General features: G+C 40.6%; 1 protein-coding gene across 1 annotated transcript in view; it reads right to left on the reverse strand.

The window, feature by feature from the left end:
• The window catches only part of LOC109879123 (TOX high mobility group box family member 3), a 60859-nt gene extending 36199 nt beyond the window's left edge, over positions 1-24660 (reverse strand). Inside the window, exon 1 of the mRNA XM_031831223.1 lies at positions 24110-24660. Within this exon, the coding sequence (XP_031687083.1) occupies positions 24110-24211 (102 nt within the window). The 5' untranslated portion in view covers positions 24212-24660. The remainder of the gene's footprint in view (positions 1-24109) is intronic.
• Positions 24661-25172: the final 512 nt, after the last annotated feature.

Raw genomic sequence — 25172 nt, forward strand, 5'->3', positions numbered from 1 at the left:
GACGAAAAGCAAATGTGGACAGTTCTTCCAATATCTTCAATATGCAAGTTGCGTCCCCGATGTGTCTGTCTTTACTTGTGGCCTGTGAGAAAGACCCAATCAAGCGATGGAGCGTGAAGCACTCAGCGAGAAGGGCACAACAGCCACTGGCCTCAAAAGGCATGGCTTTTTTTTAGGGTGCATTATGGCCACACAAAGTGGATGCCGCCATGAAATTCTAGGCATTATCAAGTGCTTGTCAAATTGTGAATGTGAGACTGATGTAGTGTGTACAGCCTGCACAATAAAAACAAAGCAGAGCTCACGCCTTTCAAGCAACTTTTTCAAATTATCATTAAAAACGCATCATGCAGCCTTATAATGTATTAGAAATCTAAACATATAGCCCAACATTGGTAGAACAACTAAAGTTACATTAATAACTCTAAATGAAGCATATAGGAATACCTATTTCTTTACGAACCACTCAACACAAAATAGTCACATGTGCGCACTCCCTCAAATCGTTTGGAGAATCCTTTCTATTTTATTCAGCTATGTTCAATTGTATTCTTCATACTATAAAATAATGGCACAGAATTCTAAGCAAATCTTGTTGCTAAATGAACTAGTGTAGACTACAGCTATTTGGCATATCCAGATCAGGGCCTAACATTAGGACAATTCAGAGTATGTGTTTCTGTTCTTCTGAAATAGACTACATTTTCTTATCATGCTTCTTTAGACCTGTCTAAAATAAATAATGGATTTATTGTGAAGGTGTAGGATATATGACATGGATTTATGAGGCTTTTTAAAGTGTATATGTTCCTAAGGTCAGCATCAGTGGCTTGTAGGCTATGTGTGGAAGCCAGGAGATGCTAAATGTGTTTATGTTAATTAACGGTCAATTACTGTGAGACCGACAGTCAGTTGATTGACAATCACCGGCTGACAAACCTTCGTGACCGCCACATCCCTAGTTGATACCAATAATGACCAAAAGCATCTGTTCTAGCACTTTGCCTACATGGACTTGTGTCCTTAGCCTGGGTCCAATCCAGCTAGTCTACATATTATGTACATGAACCACCCTCCCCTCTTCTCCCTTTACCACTGAGTCTGGTCTGGTCCAAACTCCCGAGAGCAAATCCGAAAAGAAAGCAGTAGCTGAATGAGGGGTTTCATTTTTGATCTAGAGGGGTGCAATGCCATTGGCCCGCCGCCACAAAGGGGCTTAGGGCTGAGGAGAAGAGTATAAGGCCTCAGAAACATGGGGAAGCTTTCCCACAATGCCTGCTGTTAGCAGCACAGACACAGACACGCAAGCCCAGTGCAGTCAAACATTTAATTTACCTGTGTTTTATATATATATATACAGTATTTCCACACTAAGAGGTTGGAATAATACTGCAAAATTGTGAAAATTATGACAATGCCCTTTTAGTGTAAGAGGTTTTTGAAAAGAAATTTCTGCTTATTTTGCTGGATGGAGTTTTGGCCTGCCTAGTGACATCACCAGGATGTACATTACTTAATAGACCAATAAGAAAGAGAGTTCCAAACCAGCTAGTTTTCAGTTTTCCCCTCCCCGCTCAGACCACTCCCAGACAGTCCTAGCAAAATTATTGCTTGAGAAATTGCTCTTTGCTAAGAAGCTATTTTTGTTTCTTTTTGACCATTTTAATTGAAAACAATCCCAGTAAGGTAATTAATTGTTGCCCAGAAATGATTTGATATTGAGATAAGAACAGCTGCATTGGACCCTTAAGGAAATGACATGAGAGTATCAGCTTGGTGGTGGTGTTGTCTTGCATTCAACTCTAAACCTTGAATGTCTACATGCTGTTTACTTTGGGACAGTTTTGAAGTAACTCCAGCACCAAGATGCTATCATTTAAACCAGGCTTACTTTTACTGCACTCTTAGCTCTCTGGTCTAAGGCTACTGTGGTTTTAGGTGTGTCATTATCTGAGATAATGCATTGTTTAATCGCCATACAGGAAAGATTTTCATCACAGTAGATGGGTTTGTTTCAGTGGTATTAGTGATGATGGTGGTGTTGCTGTACTAGATATGACAGGTGGGTATGGGCTCAGTGACCTGGATCCATCCCTATAGAGAGCTGCGGAGAATGTAGTCTTCTCCTATTGCGTTGGCAGAACAGACACATTTCTCTATTCCCTGGACACTATTACTGGTTAAACACACTCATTAGAATGGTTTTGCCTCTGTACACACTGCAAAACGCAGGTACCAGTCACTGTTTGAGGGACTCACTGTAAGTTAATCCTCTAATTCTTTGAGAGTAATTGCATAAAAATGACCTTTAACTCAGGAGGTTGAAACAACGTTTATAAACCAGGCTACCGTTATAATTTGACGCAGGCAGAAAAGCTTCCTGGATTAAAAGTGACAGTATGAACGTTTTCTACCATGCAATGCTTATGTAAATAGATCTGATGTACCAACAAATTATTCCACCAGCAAATTCATTGTGTACAATCAGTAGGATCTGTAGTATTACCTGTTAAGCTTTCATGCTTCTTTTCTTACTTGCAAAACAAAACTCTTTAGGCTAGTAATGGATTAGGTAAATACCTGTGTTTTTCTCCATGCATGTATTGTAAAGATACAGCTGTAAACTGGCGTGGGTGTACTGTATCTATCTACCCTGTGCTGTGCTGTGCTGTGCAGTACTCTGCTGTGCTGTGCTGTGCTGTGCTGTGCTGTGCTGTGCTGTGATGTGCTGTGATGTGCTGTGCAGTGCTGTGATGTGCTGTGATGTGCTGTGCAGTGCTGTGCTGTGATGTGCTGTGCAGTGCTGTGATGTGCTGTGCTGTGATGTGCTGTGCAGTGCTGTGATGTGCTGTGCAGTGCTGTGATGTGCTGTGATGTGCTGTGATGTGATGTGCTGTGCAGTGCTGTGATGTGATGTGCTGTGATGTGCTGTGATGTGCTGTGCTGTGCTGTGCTGCATGCATCCTTTCCATGTATTTTTCTCGATAAGACTACAGTAAGTATAAACCGACCAGTTGTTCAATCTCTATAAATCTGAGAAACACAAACTGCTGAGCGGTGACTCATATATCAGTCTATTATACACTACAGGGCTGACTGTATTAAACAAATGGATCTGCCTGCAGCTGGAGGAGAGAGCCAGTATAGGGGAGCAAAGGTTATTGTCTAATTTCAATCTTGGCTGCCTTCCCAGAACTTTACCACGTTCCAATTTGTGGCTGTGTTGCTTGGCACTACTGACAGAACAGAGAGAGGTCCTGCTGCAAATACTGTTTGTGTTCGGCTACAGAAATGTGTCTGGAAAACTGGCAATCAACAGGTCGGCACAGATTAACGCAATGACTGGAGAAATTATGGAAATGCTATCGATAAAGATGTTTTCCTTTGGGTTGTTGAGCGACATATACCTGCCATTTTTGCCAGTCGTTGTTAGTTGTTACAGTATCGTTCTCCTACACAATCATTGGGGGATGGTGTGTAAGATCACATACACACCCATTATGGCACAAGAGTCTATGTTAGTGCACTGCCTAGCATGTTATGAATTGTTTAATTCCAAAGTGAAAGGACAGCTGCAAAGGACAACTGTGGACAAAAAAACTGCTGTTTAGACCTGCATATTACAGACAATTAGCTATTTCAAGTATGTCTTTTCCAGCATACTGCCCTCCATTCAGCAATTTGACTGACATTTCGTGGCAACAGGGCCTCCGAAAACTAAATAAAAAAAACAAGCGTCTGAGTTTCAGATATTATTTTCGTTATGTGACAGGAGCCATCCAGACTAAATGCTCTGTTCATGCTTTTCACTCTATTTACACCTGAAGTGCCATTTTAACATTTCACTTTTCAAAGGAAGTGTAAGATTATGATACCTACTGTTGAATAATTACAAAGACTTAATCTTCACTATTTATTTCATATCACAGCAACCAGTGACATTTAGAGAGCTTAAGAAGAAATCCGCACTACAGATATGTTTAAACACAATGTAAAATGATTCCGTTCCTCAATGTTAGAAAGAACAACGAGATCAAAGTGAACCTGAAAATGACAGTCCACAGAGTTAATGTTTTAGAGGATTTATTTTTTACAGGGAAGGAAAAAAGAGAAGCTGAGCTTAGCTAGCAAAGCATTGAAAAAGGTGACGGAGAAAATATACCTCTCTCTCTGTCTCTGTCTCTCCGTCTCTCTCAATTCAATTCAAAGGGGCTTTTTTTGGCATGGGAAACATACTTTTACATTGTCAAAGCAAGTGAAATAAACAATAAACAAAGGTAAGAAGACACAAAACATTAACAAAAAACTATTCGAATTTAACAGTAAATATTGCACTCAAAAAGGTTTCAAAAAGATAAATACTTTTCAAGTGTTATATTATCAGCTATTTACAGTGTTTTAGTAATGTGCAAATAGTTGAAGTACGAATAGTACGGGAAGATAAATAAGCAGATAAATATTGGTGGTATTTGCAATGTTGTTTGTGCTCCTCTGGTTTCCCTTTTCTCATGGCAACGGGCCACAAACCTTGCTGCCATGATTGCACAGATATGGGAGTTTATCAATGTTTGATTTGTTTTCAAATTCTTTGTGGGTCTGTGTGATTTTCTCTCTCTCAAAAATATCCTTGGTGAGGCTGACACGTAAAAAGCATGTGACCAATCAAATACAGCCATGACACTTAAAAAGTGTGGATTTCCCTCGGGATAATATGAGGCTAAGCGTTTGCCTTTACGACTAATGTATGAGCCAATGGTATAACTCATAAAGTCAGTCATGTGTGCATACAGTACATTACAACCATAAACCAGCATCTGGGTCTGGAATGGAGAGTAGGAGAGTCATGGCAATGTCATTATTTTATCCAACCCCTTTCAACCGAGTATACTAGATGAAGTGAAATACATTACATTAAGATCATGGTTCAATTAGATTTGTTAGTGTGTTCTAGAACATGAGGATCTACTTATTGCAATGTAGATGTGCTTTAATGGACAGTTTAATGCTGGGTATCAATTAAGTTGACTTCAGAGATTAAGTAGTGTACAGTTTGTTTTAAATAACTACGGGAAAAAGTATGTTTTTCCATGCTTCAAAATAACACTGCACATTTGATATTGTACACTACTCCACCTCTGAGGCAGGAAGGTCTGCTAAGTGTCTATAGCAAAATAAGCCATTGACTTCCTCCTTTGACCACAGCTCCCTCAGAGCAGTTTTATCCAATTTCTAACAGTCCAGGAAGATGATAAAGGGGTCAGACAGTGACATATGCTGTATTTGAGCCTTGACCTCTATGTTAGGGGTAAATGGGAACCACGCTGTGAGTTTCTGCACCAAAATAAACGAGACAGTTCAGCAAAGGCCGGGTTCCACCATATGTTCTACAAAGAACCCAAGCACTTTCCCCACTGTGTGTGTGTATGTGTGTACCAACATGCCTCTCCATTCGTCTTCATTAAGCTTGTGTTTGAACTGTTTCTCCACATCTCTGTAAGTATAGAGTCTACTGGGAGCAGCTGCAGCTCCTTCATACTGTAGCAGCCCACATCTCATCTACTCTACACTGTCCTTCTCACTATCCTTCACAGACGTCCTTCTTTAAAGACACAGAGAGTGAGAGGCTTTTAAACAGTTGTGCTGGACAGGTGGAGACAAAACACTACTTTATTTTGGAGAGAGAGAGAGAGTGACAGCCAATTTACCTGCAGAGAGGGGGGCAGATTCAATGGACACAGAGATAATTAATCTCTTCATTCATGTAAACTGAAGAGATCGACCAAATCAGCTCTCCAACAGTATTGACTGTTAGCTCCTTGTATTTCAAAGTTTTTATTAAATCGGGAGCATTACTGCTATCATGCAGGCCCCCCAAAAAAGGCCTGGATTGGAAAAAGAGGCTACCATCACACTGGGAAGTAATAATAATCCCGATCTCTTTATTCAAATCTGCCATGTGTGGATATTCAGTGTGACTGAATAGCCATGGGAATGTTACTCCAGCATATCTCTCCTGTCTGTCTGTAATTGAGCAGATTTATCCTCTGGAAAAGGCTTTCTTATTATAACTCGGCTCCACAAGGCTTTCTATTTCATGTATTACTCATTTGTAAAGGCCTCTCTAAACAGGCACATCGCAAATTGTGATATATTATAGTTCAGTGACTCTTTCTCACTAGCATCATCTGAATCTATATCCTTAATCCATATCATTTTTACATGATGATTTGTTACCCTCAGATTTGTTGTTGGATCTCTCTCGCCCACAGACCATCAGACATCAGTGCTGGTTACGCTGGTCAGTGTAGAGTTGTCAGATCCAGGAATTCAAAGATCAGGAACAACAATAGCCAGAGGCCTGCCTGACTGGGCTCTAAAAGCCTCTATGTCAGCACACAGTGGTTTGACAGCCTGCATAACAAACTCTGGATGTATTTTATCTTACAAGCTTTACATAGAGTGCTGCATATTCTCTCAGTTATGTTAGTATCACTTTCTACAGAGAAACATCATGTTTTTATAATTAAAAGAGAAACATGATACTGATCATATATTATCATGAGTGTTTCCTCACAAGTACTGTATGTGGGGTGAGTTAAGTGTATAGAATTATGTGGTCAAATATGACGAGATGCAAACAAGGACATCAATTTAAATTAGTAAAACATGTGAAGCCATCACACTGAAGCCTAATAAAGAGCATATATTAATTGTAATCCCATGTGGGTAATTATGAAAGGAATATGCTCAACCGCAATTTGGAAAACTCTGCCAGAATCAGCAATAGTAGCCATTACGTTAACTACTGTACTTATATGATATAATGCTGTGAATATCCTTTCCCTCAAATATTTTATTCACTTTTAGGAAAAGGGATATGTTATTTTTATGTTCCCTAAACACCGAATGCTCTGATGCATGATTTGTCATTGTTATTCAGAACTCGCTCACCTCCACTTAAAACATGATCCTTCTGGAGTCTAATGAAGCACCAAGGTAGGTCCCGGGGGGTTCCGCCTTGCCAGAGAAAACCTCTGATTTATGTACTACTTTGTTTTTCCTGCTTAAGGCTTGCCTGTTGTGTTGTGAGAGAGATGACCCTGCCTGGTGATGAATATGCAGATGGAGCATTTACACTTATTTGTTAATTAGCTCCTGTGAAAAATATATTCTCTCTGAAAATGTCAATACCCACAATACACTACAACAGCCAGTCTGAACATAAGGCTCTCTCTTTCTGTCCTATCATTTCCCAGTCTCCGCCTTCTCACAATTAAACCAAAAACAATCTGCCTGTATTTGCAATGACACTCCATTGCTGGATAAACTTTGATACCCAGATTAAATAAAATGACACTTTTGGACGGCACTAAGCAGCCATCGTGCGGAACTGATTGGCTTTTAAAAACACCAATTAGTACTCAACCTTGTGGCTGTCCAACTGTAGCCTGCTAATGTGAGTGCACACACTTGTGATTTAGCCTCAATATCATGGCTCTATCAGGCCTCTGTTTAGCCTGGAGAGATATTAGCACAGCCCACTCTCATGTTGGAGTGTCACGGACCTCTTCATCTGTTTTGAGTAAACAAAATAAAACTGCAACCGGAAAATATGAGGGCTTGTTTGTAGTTAGACATGCTGGAGGAAAACATAGAAAGGGAATTTGTGCTTTGATCCGCTAACGTGATCTGAAACCCCCTGCACATTAGGCTAGTTCAGAAAATGAAAGAGATCCTAGAATTGAATAAACAGGCCTGGTATGTGGTGGACACTGGTGGAAAATGTGTTAACGTTATGAAAACATTACACATCCTGCATTTTTTGTTGTTTAACCTTTAGCTAGGCAATTCAGTTAAGAACAAAGTCTTATTTACAAAGACAGCCTACTGGGGAACAGCAGATCAACTGCCTTGTTCAGGGGAAGAATGACAGACTTCAACCTTGTCAGTTTAGGGTTTCGATCCAATAACCTTTCAGTTACTGGCCAAACGCTCTAACCACTAGGCTACCTGCAGCCCCTGGATGCTGTGTAAGTTTTATATATTTTATAAATCTGCATTAAAAAAATTAAAATCTGTTTTCCCTTTGTCATTATAGAGTATTGTGTGTAGATTGCTGAGGATTTTCTCAAATGTAATACATTTTAGAATAAGGCTGTAATGTAACAAAATGTGGAAAACGTCTGAATACTTTCCGAAGGCACTGTATGTATACAGAAGTATGTGGACACCCCTTCAAATTAGTGGATTCGGCTATTTCAGCCACACCCGTTGCTGACAGGTGTATAAAATCGAGCACACATCCATGTAATCTCCTTTGACAACCATTGGCAGTAGAATGGGATTACTGAAGAGCTCAGTGACATTCAACGTGGCACTATCATAGGATGCCAACTTTCCAAAAAGTAATGTTGTCAGATTTCTGCCCTGCTAGAGCTTCCCCGGTCAACTGTAAGTGCTGTTATTGTGAAGTGGAAATGTGGGGGCACCCCTGCCTCGTGGTGGCTGTAGGGGTGCATGCTACACCTCTGCTTACAACTATAATTCAGTAGAACTATAAGAATTCTAAGATGTGTCAAATAAATTCGATCCAGCTCAGGGCTCCAGCTATGCATTTGGTTAGTCCACTAGATGTCAAGATCAAGCTTCTTTGTTACAGCAGAGACATTCAATTCCCCCTGGATGAAGATCCCTGTTGCCTAAATTGTTTTGTGTGTCAAAATAAAAATGAATAAATGTTTGTGGGAGGTTACAGAAATGGTATGAAGGTATGAAAACCTGGATACTGCCCAACCCTAGAGTCCATATTTGGCAACTAGCAAACTACCAGTCCAACAGAGAACAATATGAGTAATAACTTACAGTAATTGCAATAATAATGGCGAGCACAATTACACAGAGGAATGTGCTTCAAGTTTATGTCTGATAAGAGCCAAAGCATCAGACAATCACTGAGGTAATTACAGAAAGATATGTAACTCACACTCCTCCATATAACTTCAGCATATCGCCTCATTAACGACCATCTTAATTCCATTTTATCCACAGTTTATTACAATACTCATCACTCACAGATGTTGGTAAACATGAATGAAGCTTCGCTTGGAACATGCCTCAGTAAACAATGCTTTTTTTCTGGTATTTCACACATTTGGGCCGAGAAAATGTATTATCTTTTGAAGCAATAGTTAATCGCTATATAGGCTAAGTATTAGCATCTGGAGGATAGTTTGTGGAGGAGAAGTAGGTGTAATCTATGATGTCAGCAACAGGCTAATGTTGTCATTAGCCAATAGGAACGAATGTCTTACCCTTACAGTCCAATCAAAATATGACATCAACTGACATCCTCAATGTTTTGTGGCAACAGGATCCCTAGATAGTAGAACGCTTTATTAGTCAGTGATCAAAGCTAATGGTGCTAGGCCGCTAGTTGCTACTGTTGAGTAGCAAATGGTCTGGATAAAGCAGTAGGAACATGATCCAAGCTACTATCCAAAGCATACAGATATGCTGCTGTTTTGACAGCATAATAAGTTGAGACCTTTGTAACACCAGACTGCTTTCAACATACACAAAGGATCTGACATTGGACAGTGACCAATCTCTGGCTCTCTCCAGGAGAATCAATGGAACTCTAATAGACTTCACTGAAAACAAACCACGACAACAAAGAAATACTTGATTCCTTTAAATGACTGTTGTCATTCAAGCCAGCCACACCCATGTAAAAGGAAGTGTGGTGTATCAAGGGTAAACCCCTAAGTATTGGTGCACAGTGCCTTGCAAAAGTATTCATCCCCCTTGGTGATTTTCCTATTATGTTGCATTACAACCTGTAATTTAAATGTATTTTTATTTGGATTTCATTTAATGGATATACACAAAATAGTCCAAATTTGTGAGGTGAATTTTTTTTTTTATAATACAAAACAGAAAAGTGGTGGGTGCATATGTATTCACCCCCTTTGTTATGAAGCCCCTAAATAAGATCTGGTGCAACCAATTACCTTCAGAAGTCACATAATTAGTTAAATAAAGGCCACCTGTGTGCAATCTAAGTGTCACATGATCCGTCACATGATCTCAATATATATATATACACCTGTTCTGAAAGGCCCCAGAGTCTGCAACACCACTAAGCAAAGGGCACCACCAAGCAAGCGGCACCATGAAGACCAAGTAACTCTCCAAACAGGTCAGGGACAAAGTTGTGGAGAAGTACAGATCAGAGCTGGGTTATACAAAAATATCAGAAACTTTGAACATTCCATGGAGCACCATTAAATCCATTATTTAAAAATGGAAAGAATATGGCACCACAACAAACCTGCCAAGAGAGGGCCGCCCACCAAAACTCATGGACCAGGCAAGGAGGGCATTAATCAGAGAGGCAACAAAGAGATCAAAGATAACTCTGAAGGAGCTGCAAAGTTTTTTGGCCATCAAGGAAAACGCAAACCCAACACCTCTCATCACCCCGAGAACTCATTCCCCTTAGTGAACTACGGTGGTGGCAGCATCATGCTGTGGGGCTGTTTTTCATCGGCAAGGACTGGGAAACTGGTCAGAATTGAAGGAATGATGGGTGGCACTAAATACAGGGAAATTCTTGAGGAAAATCTGTTTCAGTCTTCCAGAGATTTGAGACTGGGACGGAGGTTCACCTTCCAGCAGGACAATGACCCTAAGCATACTGCTAAAGCAACACTCGAGTGGTTTAAGGGGAAACATTTAAATGTCTTGGAATGGCCTAGTCAAAGCCCAGACCTGAATCCAATTGACAATCTGTGGTGTGACTTAAAGATTGCTGTACACCAGTGGAACCCATCCAACTTGAAGGATCTGAGGCAGGTTTGCATTGAAGAATGGGCAAAAACCCCAGTGACTAGATGTGCCAAGATGATAGAGACAGTTATGCACGCTCCAGTTTTCTGTTTTTTTTTGTCTTATTTCTTATTTGTTTCACAATAAAAAAGATTTAGCATCTTCAAAGTGGTAGGCATGTTGTGTAAATCAAATGAAACAACCCCCCCCCCCCAAAAAAAATATATTTTGATTCCAATTAGTAAGACAACAAAATAGGAAAAATGCCAAGGGGGGTGAATACTTTCGCAAGCCACTGTACATCAGACAAACAACGTATGATACTACCTAACAGAGCTTTCTTAGAATTGCCAGTAATCTCAATGTCACTAGAACAATCCCAATCCCAAAACCAAAACTCTGTAAGGTCTAGGCTGCTCTCCTAGAAGATGCATATTACAAGCTAATTGAGTCTGCTGGAAACTACAGGGGTGCAAAAGGTTCACCAGGATTAGCTTGTGTAACTGCTGAAGGTCAACGCAGCTCTGCTGAGCAGCCACAAGCCTTCATAAAACCATGCAGCGTATCATTCTTTTCACAGTGTTTCATTATAGATTGTTAACCTTGGCTAACTCCCCAACTAACGCTTTAATCAACTGCCTGTAATGTCTCTGATACAATGTTATCATTCTGCTTCTACTTCTCATTTATCAGCGGGTAGGAAGGAAAAACGTACCTGTGTCTCCATTATAGAAAGAGAGAAAAAGAGCGAGAATAATAAGAGAGCAAGCTCCTTTCCCAGGATCTGCATGTGTCTGGAAAGACACACGTGAGTAAGAGCTTCCGAAGAGGAGAGAGGAACGTTCAGGGTTATTGCCCATTGTCAGAGAAACTAGATCGCTTTCCTAGAAAGGAATGGAATATGAAAGACTTTTCAATAGCATGTAGTCTCAGCAGGAAACTAAAGGACTCCTCAATGCCGAGGCCTCTTTCTCCTTGGCCTGGTTCATACCACTGGCATCCCACACCATAGCCACCTGTGAGGATGTGTACACTGGGTCCCACTGCAATGTTGAAGAGATGAGCTCAAACAAAAAGCCTAAAATATCAGCTCCTTTCCCAAATGTACTAGGGGAGTCTTCATAAGTACATAAGTACAAATACATTGTGGAACCCTCTCATCAACTCATCAGTTTGCAAACAATCAGAGGTTGCAACCAGTGACCTCTAAACCCCACAAGAATGATTGCCAAGAAACAAAAGAGAACTTAACCAACTAGTGGATGACTTTTCAGAGTCTTCTCCCTCCACATCAATACTGCTTTCAGAGATCCAGATGGAGGCCAGCAGCAAAGTGTCCCCTTATTGGGCCTTTATTGGTACATCCTAAATGCAACATTGAATTAAGGCAGGGGAAAGGGGAGGCACGCTTTTTGCTTAAGACAGTACTTCTGAGGCCAATAAAAATCAGCAATGAAGCAATCACTGTATAATTTTTGGAAACCATCTGAAAAGAGAGCACTTTCCAGTTTTAATATGCGTATGAAATAAATATTAGAGCCGAGCCAGAGCATGAGAGAAACCATATGTTTCAATTATCCATAGGATAGTGCTTTCTACAAAACGCTACATGTCTTTATCTTTTGTCCAATATATAAAAGTGAACTCATATAAATCTGCACTCCAACTAAATAGTGATTTACAGTAAATGTGTGGTACATTGAGAACAGATAGGGAAATGCTACTCGGGGGGGGGGGGAGTATGTTACTTATCAAAAGTTGGGTTCAGAGCGGATATGTGAGAGGGATTTGTGTGGTTACCAGACGTGTTATTTTATTGAGAGTAATGGTGCAACCCATAGGCTGATACAATCTGACAACAACTTAATGGTTATTGAATATGTTAGAGAGAGTTTGATGTTTTAGTAAAATATCTGTTTCTCTCTCTCACTTTTTCTCTTTCCCTGTTTTGATATTGGGGCTCACTCACCATGTGTCTTATTTCATATGTTGGCATAATGATGAATTGTTTTGGGTTGTACAGTCAAGCACTTTTTTTCAGAAAAACATTCCAGGCATCACTGTGAACTGATTGCTTTGGAAAATTGTGTCCTTGGAGCTACGTACTACAGGCAGGAGTAGTAACTAGAATTGTGTCCTTGGAGCTACGTACTACAGGCAGGAGTAGTAACTAGAATTGTGTACTTGTACACAAATAAATGAATACTAAGTATCCATATATGAGATTAATGCTTTCTGACAGAGAGGATAAATGATCAATATATGAATAGGCACTACTATCCAGTTAAAGAACAATGGACACAATCAACTATTTAAACCCATAAATAAACAACAAGAAACTAGAGGTCGACCGATTAATCGAAATGGACGATTAATTAGGGCCGATTTCAAGTTTTCATAACAATCGGAAATCGGTATTTTTGGGCACCGATTTCCGATTAAAAAACTACAAAAATATATATTTTTATAGCTTTTATTTAACTAGGCAAGTCAGTTAATTAATTCTGTCACGCCTTGGTCGTAGTATATTATGTTTGTCTTCATTTATTTGGTCAGGCCAGGGTGTGACATGGGTTTTTGTGGTGCGTTTTTGTCTTGGGGTTTTGTGGGGTGTCTAGCATAGTCTATGGCTGCCTGAGGCGGTTCTCAATCAGAGTCAGGTGATTCTCGTTGTCTCTGATTGGGAACCATATTTAGGTAGCCTGGGTTTCACTGTGTGTCTGTGGGTGATTGTTCCTGTCTCTGTGTTAGTTGTCACAAGATAGGCTGTATAGGTTTTCGCGTTACGTTTGTTATTTTGTATTGTTCGTTTGTTATTTTGTATTGTTCGTTTGTTATTTTGTATTGTTCGTTTGTTATTTTGTATTGTTCGTTTGTTATTTTGTATTGTTCGTTTGTTATTTTGTATTGTTCGTTTGTTATTTTGTATTGTTCGTTTGTTATTTTTCATTAAAGAACATGAGTAACCACCACGCTGCATTTTGGTCCGCTCCTCTTTCAACAGACGAACGCCGTTACAGAATAACCCACCACACAAGGACCAAGCAGCGTGGTGACAGGCAGCGACAGCAACAAAGAGAGGAATGGACATGGGAGGATGAATTGTTCGGAGAAGGACCCTGGGATCAGCCTGGAGAATATCGCCGCCCCAAAGAAGAACTGGAGGCGGCGAGAGCTGAGTGGCGCAGCTTGCCAGGATCTGCCGGATCCAACTACCTGCCTGAGCTTCCTCTCAGTGCCGGGCTTCCCCTCAGTGCCGGGCTTCCCCTCAGTGCCGGGCTTCCCCTCAGTGCCGGGCTTCCCCTCAGTGCCGGGCTTCCCCTCAGTGCCGAGCTTCTCCTCAGTGCCGAGCTACCTCAGTCCCGAGCTGCCCCTCAGTCCCGAGCTGCCCCTCAGTCCAGTGGGGTTCTGGGTGAGGACTACTAGGCCATGGTCGGCAGCGAAGGTAGACTATCCTAGGACGCAAGGGGGAGGAACTAAGACATTGATAGAGTGGGGTCCACGTCCCGCGCCGGAGCCGCCACCATGGACAGACGCCCACCCGGACCCTCCCTATTGTTTTGATGTGCGTCCGGGAGTCCGCACCTTAGGGGGGGGGGGTTCTGTCACGCCTTGGTCGTAGTATATTATGTTTGTCTTCATTTATTTGGTCAGGCCAGGGTGTGACATGGGTTTTTGTGGTGCGTTTTTGTCTTGGGGTTTTGTGGGGTGTCTAGCATAGTCTATGGCTGCCTGAGGCGGTTCTCAATCAGAGTCAGGTGATTCTCGTTCTCTCTGATTGGGAACCATATTTAGGTAGCCTGGGTTTCACTGTGTGTTTGTGGGTGATTGTTCCTGTCTCTGTGTTAGTTGTCACAAGATAGGCTGTATAGGTTTTTGCGTTACGTTTGTTGTTTTGTATTGTTAGTTTGTTATTTTTCATTAAAGAACATGAGTAACCACCACGCTGCATTTTGGTCCGCTCCTCTTTCAACAGACGAACGCCGTTACATTTTCAATGACTGCCTAGGAACTGTGGGTTAACTGCCTTGTTCAGGGGCAAAACGACAGATTTTCACCTTGTCAGCTCAGGGGTTCCAATCTTGCAACCGCACAGTTAACTAGTCCCACGCTCTAACCATTGCCCTCCACGAGTAGCCTGCCTGTTACGCGAATGCAGTAGAAGCCAAGGTAAATTGCTAGCTAGCATTAAACTTATCTTATAAAAAACAATCAATCATAATCACTAGTTATAACTACTAATCCAGTTTATCAGGCAATATTAACCAGGTGAAATTGTGTCATTTCTCTTGCGTTCATTGCACGCAGAGTCAGGGTATATGCAACAGTTTGGGCTGCCTGGCTCATTGCGAACTAATTTGCCAGAATTTTACATAATTATGACATACATTGAAGGTTGTGCAATGTAGCAAGAATATTTAGACTTAGAGATGCCACCCGTTAGATAAAATACCGACGGTTCCGTATTTCACTGAAATAATAAACGTTTTGTTTTCAAAATGATAGTTTCTGGATTCGATCATATTAATGACCAAAGGCTCGTATTTCTGTGTATTATGTTATTAAGTCTGATTTGATAGAGCAGTCTGACTGAGCAGCAGCAGGCCCGTAATCATTCATTCAAACTGCACTTTCGTGCGTTTTGCCAGCAGCTCTTCGCAAGCACAGCGCTGTTTATGACTTCAAGCCTATCAGGCTAATGGCTGGTAACCAATGTGAAATGGCTAGCTAGTTAGCTGGGTGTGCTCTAATACTGTTTCAAACGTCACTCGCTTTTAGATTTGGAGTTGTTATTCCCCTTGCGCTGCAAGGGCCGTGGCTTTTGTGGAGTGATGGGTAACGATTCTTCGAGTGTGACTGTTGTCAATGTGTTCCTGGTTCGAGCCCAGGTAGAGGCGAGGAGGGGGACGGAAGCTATACTGTTACACTGGCAATACTATAGTGCCTATAAGAACATCCAATAGTCAAAGGTATATGAAATACAAATGGTATAGAGAGAAATAGTCCTATAAATACTATATTAACTACAACCTAAAACCTCTTACCTTGGAATATTGAAGTGTCATGTTAAAAGGAACCACCAACTTTCATATGTTCTCATGTTCTGAGCAAGGAACTTAAACGTTAGCTTTTTTACATGGCACATATTTTTACTTACTTTCTTCTCCAACACTTTGTTTTTGCATTATTTAAACCAAATTGAACATGTTTCATTATTTATTTGAGGCTAAATTGATTTTATTGATGTTTTATATTAAGTTAAAATAAGTGTTAATTCAGTGTTATTGTCATTATTACAAATAAAAAATATTTTAAATCATCCGATTAATCGCTATCGGCTTTTTTGGCCCTCCAATAATCGGTATCAGTATCGGCGTTGAAAAATCATAATCGGTCGACCTCTACAAGAAACAGAAACATTCTCCCAAGAACAGCTCTTTCAAAACTCTCAGAGCTAGGCCTACACAGAGAAGAGAGACAGACAAGGACAAGCACAGTGCCTATATACTAGATCTCTGCTACCATTTAATTCTAACATAAATTATGGCAAATTACATTTCCAGGAAAAACAAAGGACTTTCTGCAATAGAATATTCTTATCATTCTAATGCACGTCTATAAAAGATCCAATTAAAATCTGCCAGAGTGTGATGGCGCTTTTCCAATTTATAATAGCTTTTGAGGAGACTATTAAAGTTTATTTATTAGGTGAAGATGACTTTAAATACTACACTATTAACGCTGCAGTAAAATTGGATTAGCAGAGTGAGATTTTAACATTTACCCTGTTACCACACATATAATGTTGGGGGAGGGGCGATCTACGATCAATGACTATGACCTTCTGAGGCCAACATGGCTCCCCTATTTCCATAACATTGACTCCAGCTGTTGGCTTGGGGACCTCTGCACTGGCTGGGAAAATGTAAGAAAACAGTTTGGAAATGGAGATAAACATAGCCGTTAAAGTCAGTGTGTTCTAAACGTGACACAGATTATTTGTTTACTACTGTATTACAGTAACCAAGGCATAGGTCCAAGTTACATTAAATCACCTATTGAAAAACAGTACGTTGTTACTGTGGTTCATTTCAGTCTCCCATTTAAACATTCAAATAGCTGTTGTATTACTCCATTTTCTGTGTGCTTTGTTCAGTAGGTCTAATGGATATTTGCCCACCTGCTGCCATTGTCTTCTCCCTAAAGGACGACCTGGTGGTGACACACACTGAGCATTATGGGAATGTTACATGGTCGTGGTGGCGCTATGGGCAGCTGAACAAAGGATAGCTGGACTAATCACCACAGTATGGCTGCGTCTGATATTGCACCCTATTCCCTATATAATGCATATTGTTTTACCAGGGCCCTGGTCAAAAGTAGTGCAAAGGGAATTAGGTGGCATTTTGGATGCACATAAATCTCCTTAGCCTTCTACGTAATATCTCTCTCTCAGTCCCTACAGCACATAGCTCACTAATGAGGTGACATTTCACAGTCACGACAACGCATTTCCCTGCAAATGAACGTCATAATAACAGTCAGCAATACCTTGATGATAAGGAAAATACTTCCTTTCTGAACAATAAGGGATGGTCTGAAAAATAGCACAGGCAAAATTCTAACAATTTAACTTTTAAGTCTCGTTTTGTTGACAGGACCTCCTATTCACGTGTTGAGTGAAGGGGGTCATGCATATTTGATTGTGTAAAACGTCACATTTCTAATCTATCTACTAATTCAATCTGTGTTGGATTAAAGGTTAAATCCAGGGGAGATCAGTTAAATGTTTTGATACAGTCCTCCGTCAGCCCATTACGAGGCATTCGAAATTAGATATGTGAAAAATATGATGGCTGTCTCACTGCAACAGTGCTTTAAAAATAAATGTAAGTGTCTTAACTGCAATGCGAATAATTTATAGGACACAATTTATTGAATCACCCAGCCAGAACTGATTGACTGGTCCCACTGCTTAATTCACAGTAAAAGCCGTTTCTGTGGCACATAATCATTTATTCTCTCTCTTTAAAGATGGAATCCTTAATGGTGAAGCTGTCATGTACGTTTGGGATATTGTAACACCACAGAAGTTACAGCAAACAACAAACACAGTTGTTTTGCCTCGTACATCACTGCACGCTTCGATAGAACAGCAGAATATGTACTGGACAGGAGTTTGGTGGCACCTTAATTGGGGAGGATGGGCTCGTGATAATGGCTGGAGCGGAATCAGTGGAATGGTATCAAATACATCAAACACATAGTTTCCATGTGTTTGATGCCATTCCATTTGCTCGTTCCAGATATTATTATGAGCCGTCCTCCCCTTAGCAGCCTCCACTGATGTACTGAAATTTGTTGCACCACGCTGCTCATTTCCATTTGGATGCTGCTCACCTCCGTTTAGTCGACAAAACAAAAACAATAACAATGGCGCTCGGGTGAACAGATTCTATCTTTAATAAGTCAGTGAGGTTGATGCTGTCAGAGATGTAGCGAGACAAAGAGGATGAGACGGTTTATCGTGGTGGAAAAAGAAGATCTCATGGTGAGTTAGTAGACCCTGGTGTGATATAAAGAGACATGTTAGGCTTGTCTAACGACTCACCCTGAATTGAATTATTCTGCTCTATCAATCGCTCCATACATTCAGTCTAAAACTGTAGTTTGTGTGACTTCAAAATTAGGGTAGTTGTACAGAACAACTTAATTAGCGATTGCATATTCTCTAACAAGTATAACCAATCAGAGTACCAAAGTTAATGATGTCATCATATAGGCCAGCTCTGGACCAATCCATCGGTTTCTGGGACCAATCAGAACAGACAGAATGTGTTCACATTCTCGAAATTGTTGGAGATAGAGGCAATTCCAGACTCAACGTGGAGAAGACACATCAGTTGGCCAGAGCGATGTGGATGAGTAGCCAGGCAAATGCTTGGCTGTGGTTTTAAAGCCTAAAGAAAGTCCATCTAGGACCCTTAGACAGAGGATGTGCTACAGGTCAAGTTTCCAGGGTACAGTACCTTTGTTAAATGATTCAGAACTTTGACAGTTTAAGCAATACTGGTTAAATGAGGCCTTTCTCTCTCATTCACTTGCAGGTGTGTCATGATAAATGACCGTAACCCTACACCGAGCATGACACCTCAGCTCTGAGCTACTACCCGTCTATTATATCTGAGTGCTGTGGAGCTGTAACAGTGACACGGCTGTTGGATTGTCCAGAGAGAAAACAGAACCTTCTGAGACAGTCTCTCTGTTCCCATGTCCAAACTAGCATACTACTTAAAAGGAAGCAATGTATCGGGCATGTGTTCTACGTCGTAGGCTAGTGTGGACATTCCGAAATCAAATCATATTTTATTTGTCACATGCTTGGTAAACAACAAGTGAAATGCTTACTTATGGGCCTTCTCAACAATGATAATAGAAAAGTAGATAAACAATGAGTAACTTGGCTATATACAGGAAGTACCAGTACTGAGTCATTGTGCAGGGGTACAAGGTAATAACATGGCTATATATAGGAAGTACCAGTACTGAGTCGATGTGCAGGGGTACGAGGTAATTGAAGTAGATATGTACATATCGGTAGCTATAAAGTGACTAAGCAACAGGTTAGAAAATAAACAGTAGCAGCAGTGTACAGTATGTGATGAGTCAGAAGAGTTCGTGCACGAAGGGTCAATGCAAATAGTCCGGGTAGCTATTGGTTAACTATTTAACTAACTATTTAGCAGTCTTATGGCTTGGGGGTAGAAGCTGTTCAGGGTCCTGTTCGTTCCAGGCTTGGTGCATCGGTACCGCTTGCCGTGCATGCCCATTATTTTGTTTCATTCTAAGTAGTATGCTAGTGTGGATATTCAAATGTAGCAATACTGTGTGAACTCTTATCTACATGCAGCCTGCTGGCTGATGATGGTGATGTGAGAAGAGGAGATGGAATGGATTCGTGAGCACTGGGTGGTGGTTTGGATTAAAAGTGGACAACCGCAGAGACATACAAACACAAACAGGAGCACTCCCTGTGTGTGTGTGTGTGTGTGTGTGTGTGTGTGTGTGTGTGTGTGTGTGTGTGTGTGTGTGTGTGTGTGTGTGTGTGTGTGCATTGCAAGGAATGATCCGTGTAATAGCTTAGATCATCTACGGAACAGTCATAGAAAGCAGACAGTATGATCTACTAATGTTCCACCACAAGTCCACCTCTAATATACAGTATATGACTCACAGTCCAGACACAGCTTCCATAGCAACAACTATTAGTGTCTTCCATGCAGGAAGCTTTACTGAGCTGATAGAAGTTCAGAGCTAGGACAAAAACATAAACACTACATAGTTAATCACATACACATATCAGTTTAAATAATGTAGATAGAAATTGGGGAAATTGTCTGAATCTGCAGAGTAACTCACTTTCGGACAGAGCATCCATTAGCTCAGGGGTTCCAAGTACTGTACTTCAAGTGAGCGAGCTAAAAATACATTTCCCCAATCTCAAATGGAAAACTGGCTCTTTAATAAATCTGTTGAACTAGGCTTCTGACAAGCTGCAATTAAAATGCCCAGGAAATACATCAGCTTTTCACTTCCTCAACATTTAAACATTTAAACATATAACTTCGGTTACATCCATCAACTTTAGAAAACGGCAAAGTAAGCAGCTTCTCGGGGTGCCAGCGATTTAGAGTCCTAGTAGTGTTTGGATATGTTTACAATGTGTGTGTGGTGAAATGGCACCAGCTGTGTACACTGACAAGATGCACACGGCACACTGTGTGTTTGAAAAGCGTCTTAACCCCTTCAGTACCACTCCACAGACGGGACAACAAAGACCACAGGAGGCTAGGCCAATCTGGCTGTAGGGGACAATGGGGAGATATTGCCCCAAGGGTTTTCTGGTGTGAAGGGACTGTAATGTAGCATCTCTGAGTCTATTTATGTCCTTTCTGCTTTGTTTCCTATACATATGCAAGGGACAATAGGATCCAACCCATCCTCAATCAGGCTTTTGTTTCACCTACATGACTCATTTAAAGGCTCAGTAAAGTCCTAGAGTATGCCGACTGCAGCTGCAGCCTTCCATCCTCATGTGTTATGCTGTGAATAACTTCCCATTTGTTGTTCTTACAGTGTATGTAGTCTATTACATATGACAGACGAGTGGTTCATACAACTCAAAGTTGAAATATAATCCATTGATAAGCGTTTCCTTGGATAAGAGGAAACATATCCATTTGGTACAGTCACAGAGGCTATTTGTCATCAGAGCCAATCAGCTGTTACTATCAACCCTGCTCAGTGAAACACACTTCCTGTTTACAGCGGTTGTCATTGAAAGGATTCTTGGAAGACAATCAGTCACTCTTCCGTAATGACACCTTTTAAACCAACAAAAAAGTATGGCTACGGAACAGCGGAATAATTCAGTCAATCACAGTTAACACAATGCTAATGCATATTACATAAACTTTGGATCTGAACATAGCCATCCACAATTTATAATCACTTACTGGCAGTATTAGTAATAGTTTCACAAACTGAAACTCTGTAGTCGTGACAGTGCTGCAGGTGCAACACATTCCTCAGTTACATCTGGTAACAACCAACCAATTACCTCTACCAGTGCAGCTAATGAAATGTATATTACATCTAAAACATTATTAAACTTCAGGGGAGTATAACACAGGACTATAAATGTGCCAGTAACAGGGGACGGGGGGCACGCTCATGAACAAAGGCATTTCAGTCAATCAAACAGTCAAATCAAACCTGACTTTGAGACATGCTAAATGTAAATCAGTACAGTTGAGAAAATACCAAAAAAGCTCATAGCCTTTAGTAGTGTCCAATCTGAAGAGTTTGCCCAGTTATGTAGACCACAAACTGTCCCATATTTAAACCAAGGGGGACATATAAAATATTCAACTTTTGAGACAGAAAGGGAGAGAAAATACACCCTGATGACCAGAAATAATCTAGGCGTGTATTCATAAGGTTTCACAAGTGAAGCCAGGCTTCTTGTAAATTTCACTGACTAAGACCACATGTGCCTCAGTATAAACCAAAGAGCCAGTAAAAACCAAGTCATTATCCCAGATAAATTGAATGTAATGTAAGACTGCACACAATTTCTGAAGTACCAACTACCAACCAATCAGTGGCTAAAAAGAGTCCCTGTGGGTATATACCCCTAAACATAGTTGCCTTGTGTCCCAGCTTAAATCAAAGCACTTTACCAAAGGCACCCTGCTGAGACTGCCCTGTCATACACCTGAACACAATACACACCATTAAATATTAAAAAGGTATAGAATAATATGTATTCTATATGAAGTGTGCTTTAAATCAGCTCTTAATGACATTTATCATCAAGGGTCCGAGGTTCAATTCTACTAGATTACTAGCAGCTCATGTTCCCTTGTAAAGTACATGATATTAACATATCCCCTTCATCTCATTGCCAAATCACGGCTGGATTCATTAGTCATGAATCATGATGACTGTAATACCTCATTAAGTTTGTGCCACTCATTTGGATGTTTCTGTAGATTTAAAAGAATCTGTGATGTTTGAAAGTGATTCAAACGGAATTATTTCCTCAGACAATATTTTGAGAGGGTGTTACTGTTTATACATCACATTGAGTACCCATTGACATTGACCAAGGCACTGTCACAGCTTCTTGGAGTGGGAACTTGACATGAAAGCTATAATAAATAACTATGTTATCAACCCAATTTAATTTGAGTCTCTACAACTTGAAAACCTGACACATCGTCTGGATGACTAATGTTTCCTCTCAATGAGTTTGGTCGAATCAGTTTCGGGATGATGTGCCTTGCATTATGCAAACACATGCAAATCTCCCTTCCACTCAGCATGCAGAGGCTTCTGAATTGGCATGTGATATGTGGTTTGTGATGAGACATGTTGCAGAGGGAGTACTTCATTTCCTCTCCCTCTCAGACTACAATTGCATTTTGGCCTATTCCTGACAGAAATACTATTTCCTTTCTCAAACTTTGGCCCGGGGAGTTTTCAAGCAAACACAGAACCACACTTTATCTATTATAGGACAGTCAAACAAATGTGGTTGCATTTGGTAGCTTTAACAAGCCTGGGCTATTTGGCTAAGCAGACGCAAACACTGCTCTGGTCTCAGAATGTTCTCAGAACACGATTATATTATGTTTTCTACTGGTTCTCAGAACAGTTTTAGAGGATGTTCTGGGAAAAAGTCTGGAAACTCATTTGATATGGACTGTCTCTCTCTTTTGGCAGCTTACCATGCTTCCACATCCTGAAGATGTTGTCAAATAGAGCCATTATCCTTTTCAAAACAAATACTCCTTTGTGCTTGTGATACAAAAACACCAAATATCTGCTGCTGGTTGTGTACCAAACCACCTGTCAGTCTGGGACTGTTTGTGTAAGGATATCTCACATAGGATAACCCTACTAGGGACAGTATGTCATTTTTTTTCAAAACACTGCCACACATCAGTAAAAATTGATATATTATCTGTGAGCAAAAGAAGGAATCACGATCTGAAACAACAGTAGTTGAATCAGACATCAGATATCAAAATAAACAACCTGCTCACTTCAAGGATTCAATTCATGAATTGGCCTCAAATATGACCAGCTCTATAGGTAGTGACATCTCTTCATCATGTGCCTTCAGGGAATCTAAAACATATGAACTGCATGTTGATTGATGATGTAGACTAGAAGCTCCAGGTGGAATTATAAACACTGCCCATTAAATGATTAAATTATTATGGATCAAGACACTTTTTAAAGGCTCTGTCACACATGTAATCAAGTCGATCACTCATCGTAAAGTAGCAGTGTCACTGCCACCTGGCATGAATAGCTTACTCTGCAAGAGATAGGATACCAAAACTTCGTCCAATTGAGAGATGTACTATATGAGAAAGCATTTCAACGCGTAAACATTATGACACGCAGAAGTCCAGCACCAAATGAAGATGGTAAACTTGCCTAATTGATAAAAGTGTGTAATGCACTGGTAAAACGACCTCTTGTCTTATTGTGTTATTCTGTCTATTTTATAAAAGCTTTGTAATGCCAATGCAGAATAGGATTAGATGATGAAGTAGCCTAATTAATTCTAAAAGAAAACATTCCCAATCGTGTACAACACCATTTGCCATTATATCAGTCTGTCTGGACTCGGGGGGAATGGGGTTTGAATACAGTGTGCAGAAACAAGATAGAAGTACGCAAAACAATGTAGATCCCAAATGCTCACCTTATTATAGTTGTAGTAGCCCAAACAGTGGGAAAAATCCAGGTTTGGTGGGTCTCCTGGAATAGGATTTCCTCCGGCAGTCGGATAAAACCGTACATCCATGATGTACCAGGCAACAGCGCAGCTGTACTGTGAACAGAGCTCAATTTGTTTCTACCTTTTTACAATCCACGCGCACAGAGTGAGAGAAAGGCGGCGAGGCGAGCAAGCTTTATCGGGACCGTAAATCAAATAAATAGAAAGCGGGATAAGAAGAGGTAAGGGATAAAATACGACGTTTTATTATTCCTCTTCTACTTGTTGAAGAAGCTTTTCATAGTTTTGAAACCCAAATAACGGTTGAGCTATGTCCAAGCTCGTCCTCAAGGTTTATGATATCTGCGCCAAGCCGAGTTGTTTGCCCATGCATTTAGAGGCAGCTGCTGTACACAAAGAAGCCACGCGACCGGCAGGGACAGACTGCACAATCGTTCTTCCCCTGTTCAGCTTGCGAAACAAAATTGAAAACAGAGCTAACGTTTTAATAGGTGTATAATAAGAAGTCCGGCTCGTTTTCCCCCCACCCTCTCGTTTCTTTCAGAAGTTGTTTTTCCTCAAGTTTGCACAGTAGTTGGCGAAGGTGCACAAAGCAATGAGGAGATTGTATTCCCTGGAATTCTGCTATAGTGTTCCACCAGTGGGGAGTGGGGTTTGGGACAAAATCTGATACATTTGTGCGGTCAACCAATAATGTGGAATTAGTAGATTTGCTTTACAACACTAGATAGATGCTTGGTTCAGTCTTTGGCTCTGTTGATGAACAATGTGTGAACAAATCGGGCTACTCCCCGAACACAGCACGCCACTCCCATTTAGCCAGCATTTGCCTCAATGAAAACACTAGATAGTTACATTTTACACTGCTTTCAGTCTCTGGGGATACTTTGATTGACAGATTTTATATCAAAATACTCAATCAGCAATATACACGTGTTTTTACAGCAGTTGCTTGAATTGCGAATTGAGTGGGATACAAACAATTTGTTTATGTTTGTAATAAACTGGTAATAAGATGGTCATGAAC

This window comes from Oncorhynchus kisutch, linkage group LG8, assembly GCF_002021735.2.
Source record: "Oncorhynchus kisutch isolate 150728-3 linkage group LG8, Okis_V2, whole genome shotgun sequence".
Classification (NCBI taxonomy): domain Eukaryota; kingdom Metazoa; phylum Chordata; class Actinopteri; order Salmoniformes; family Salmonidae; genus Oncorhynchus; species Oncorhynchus kisutch.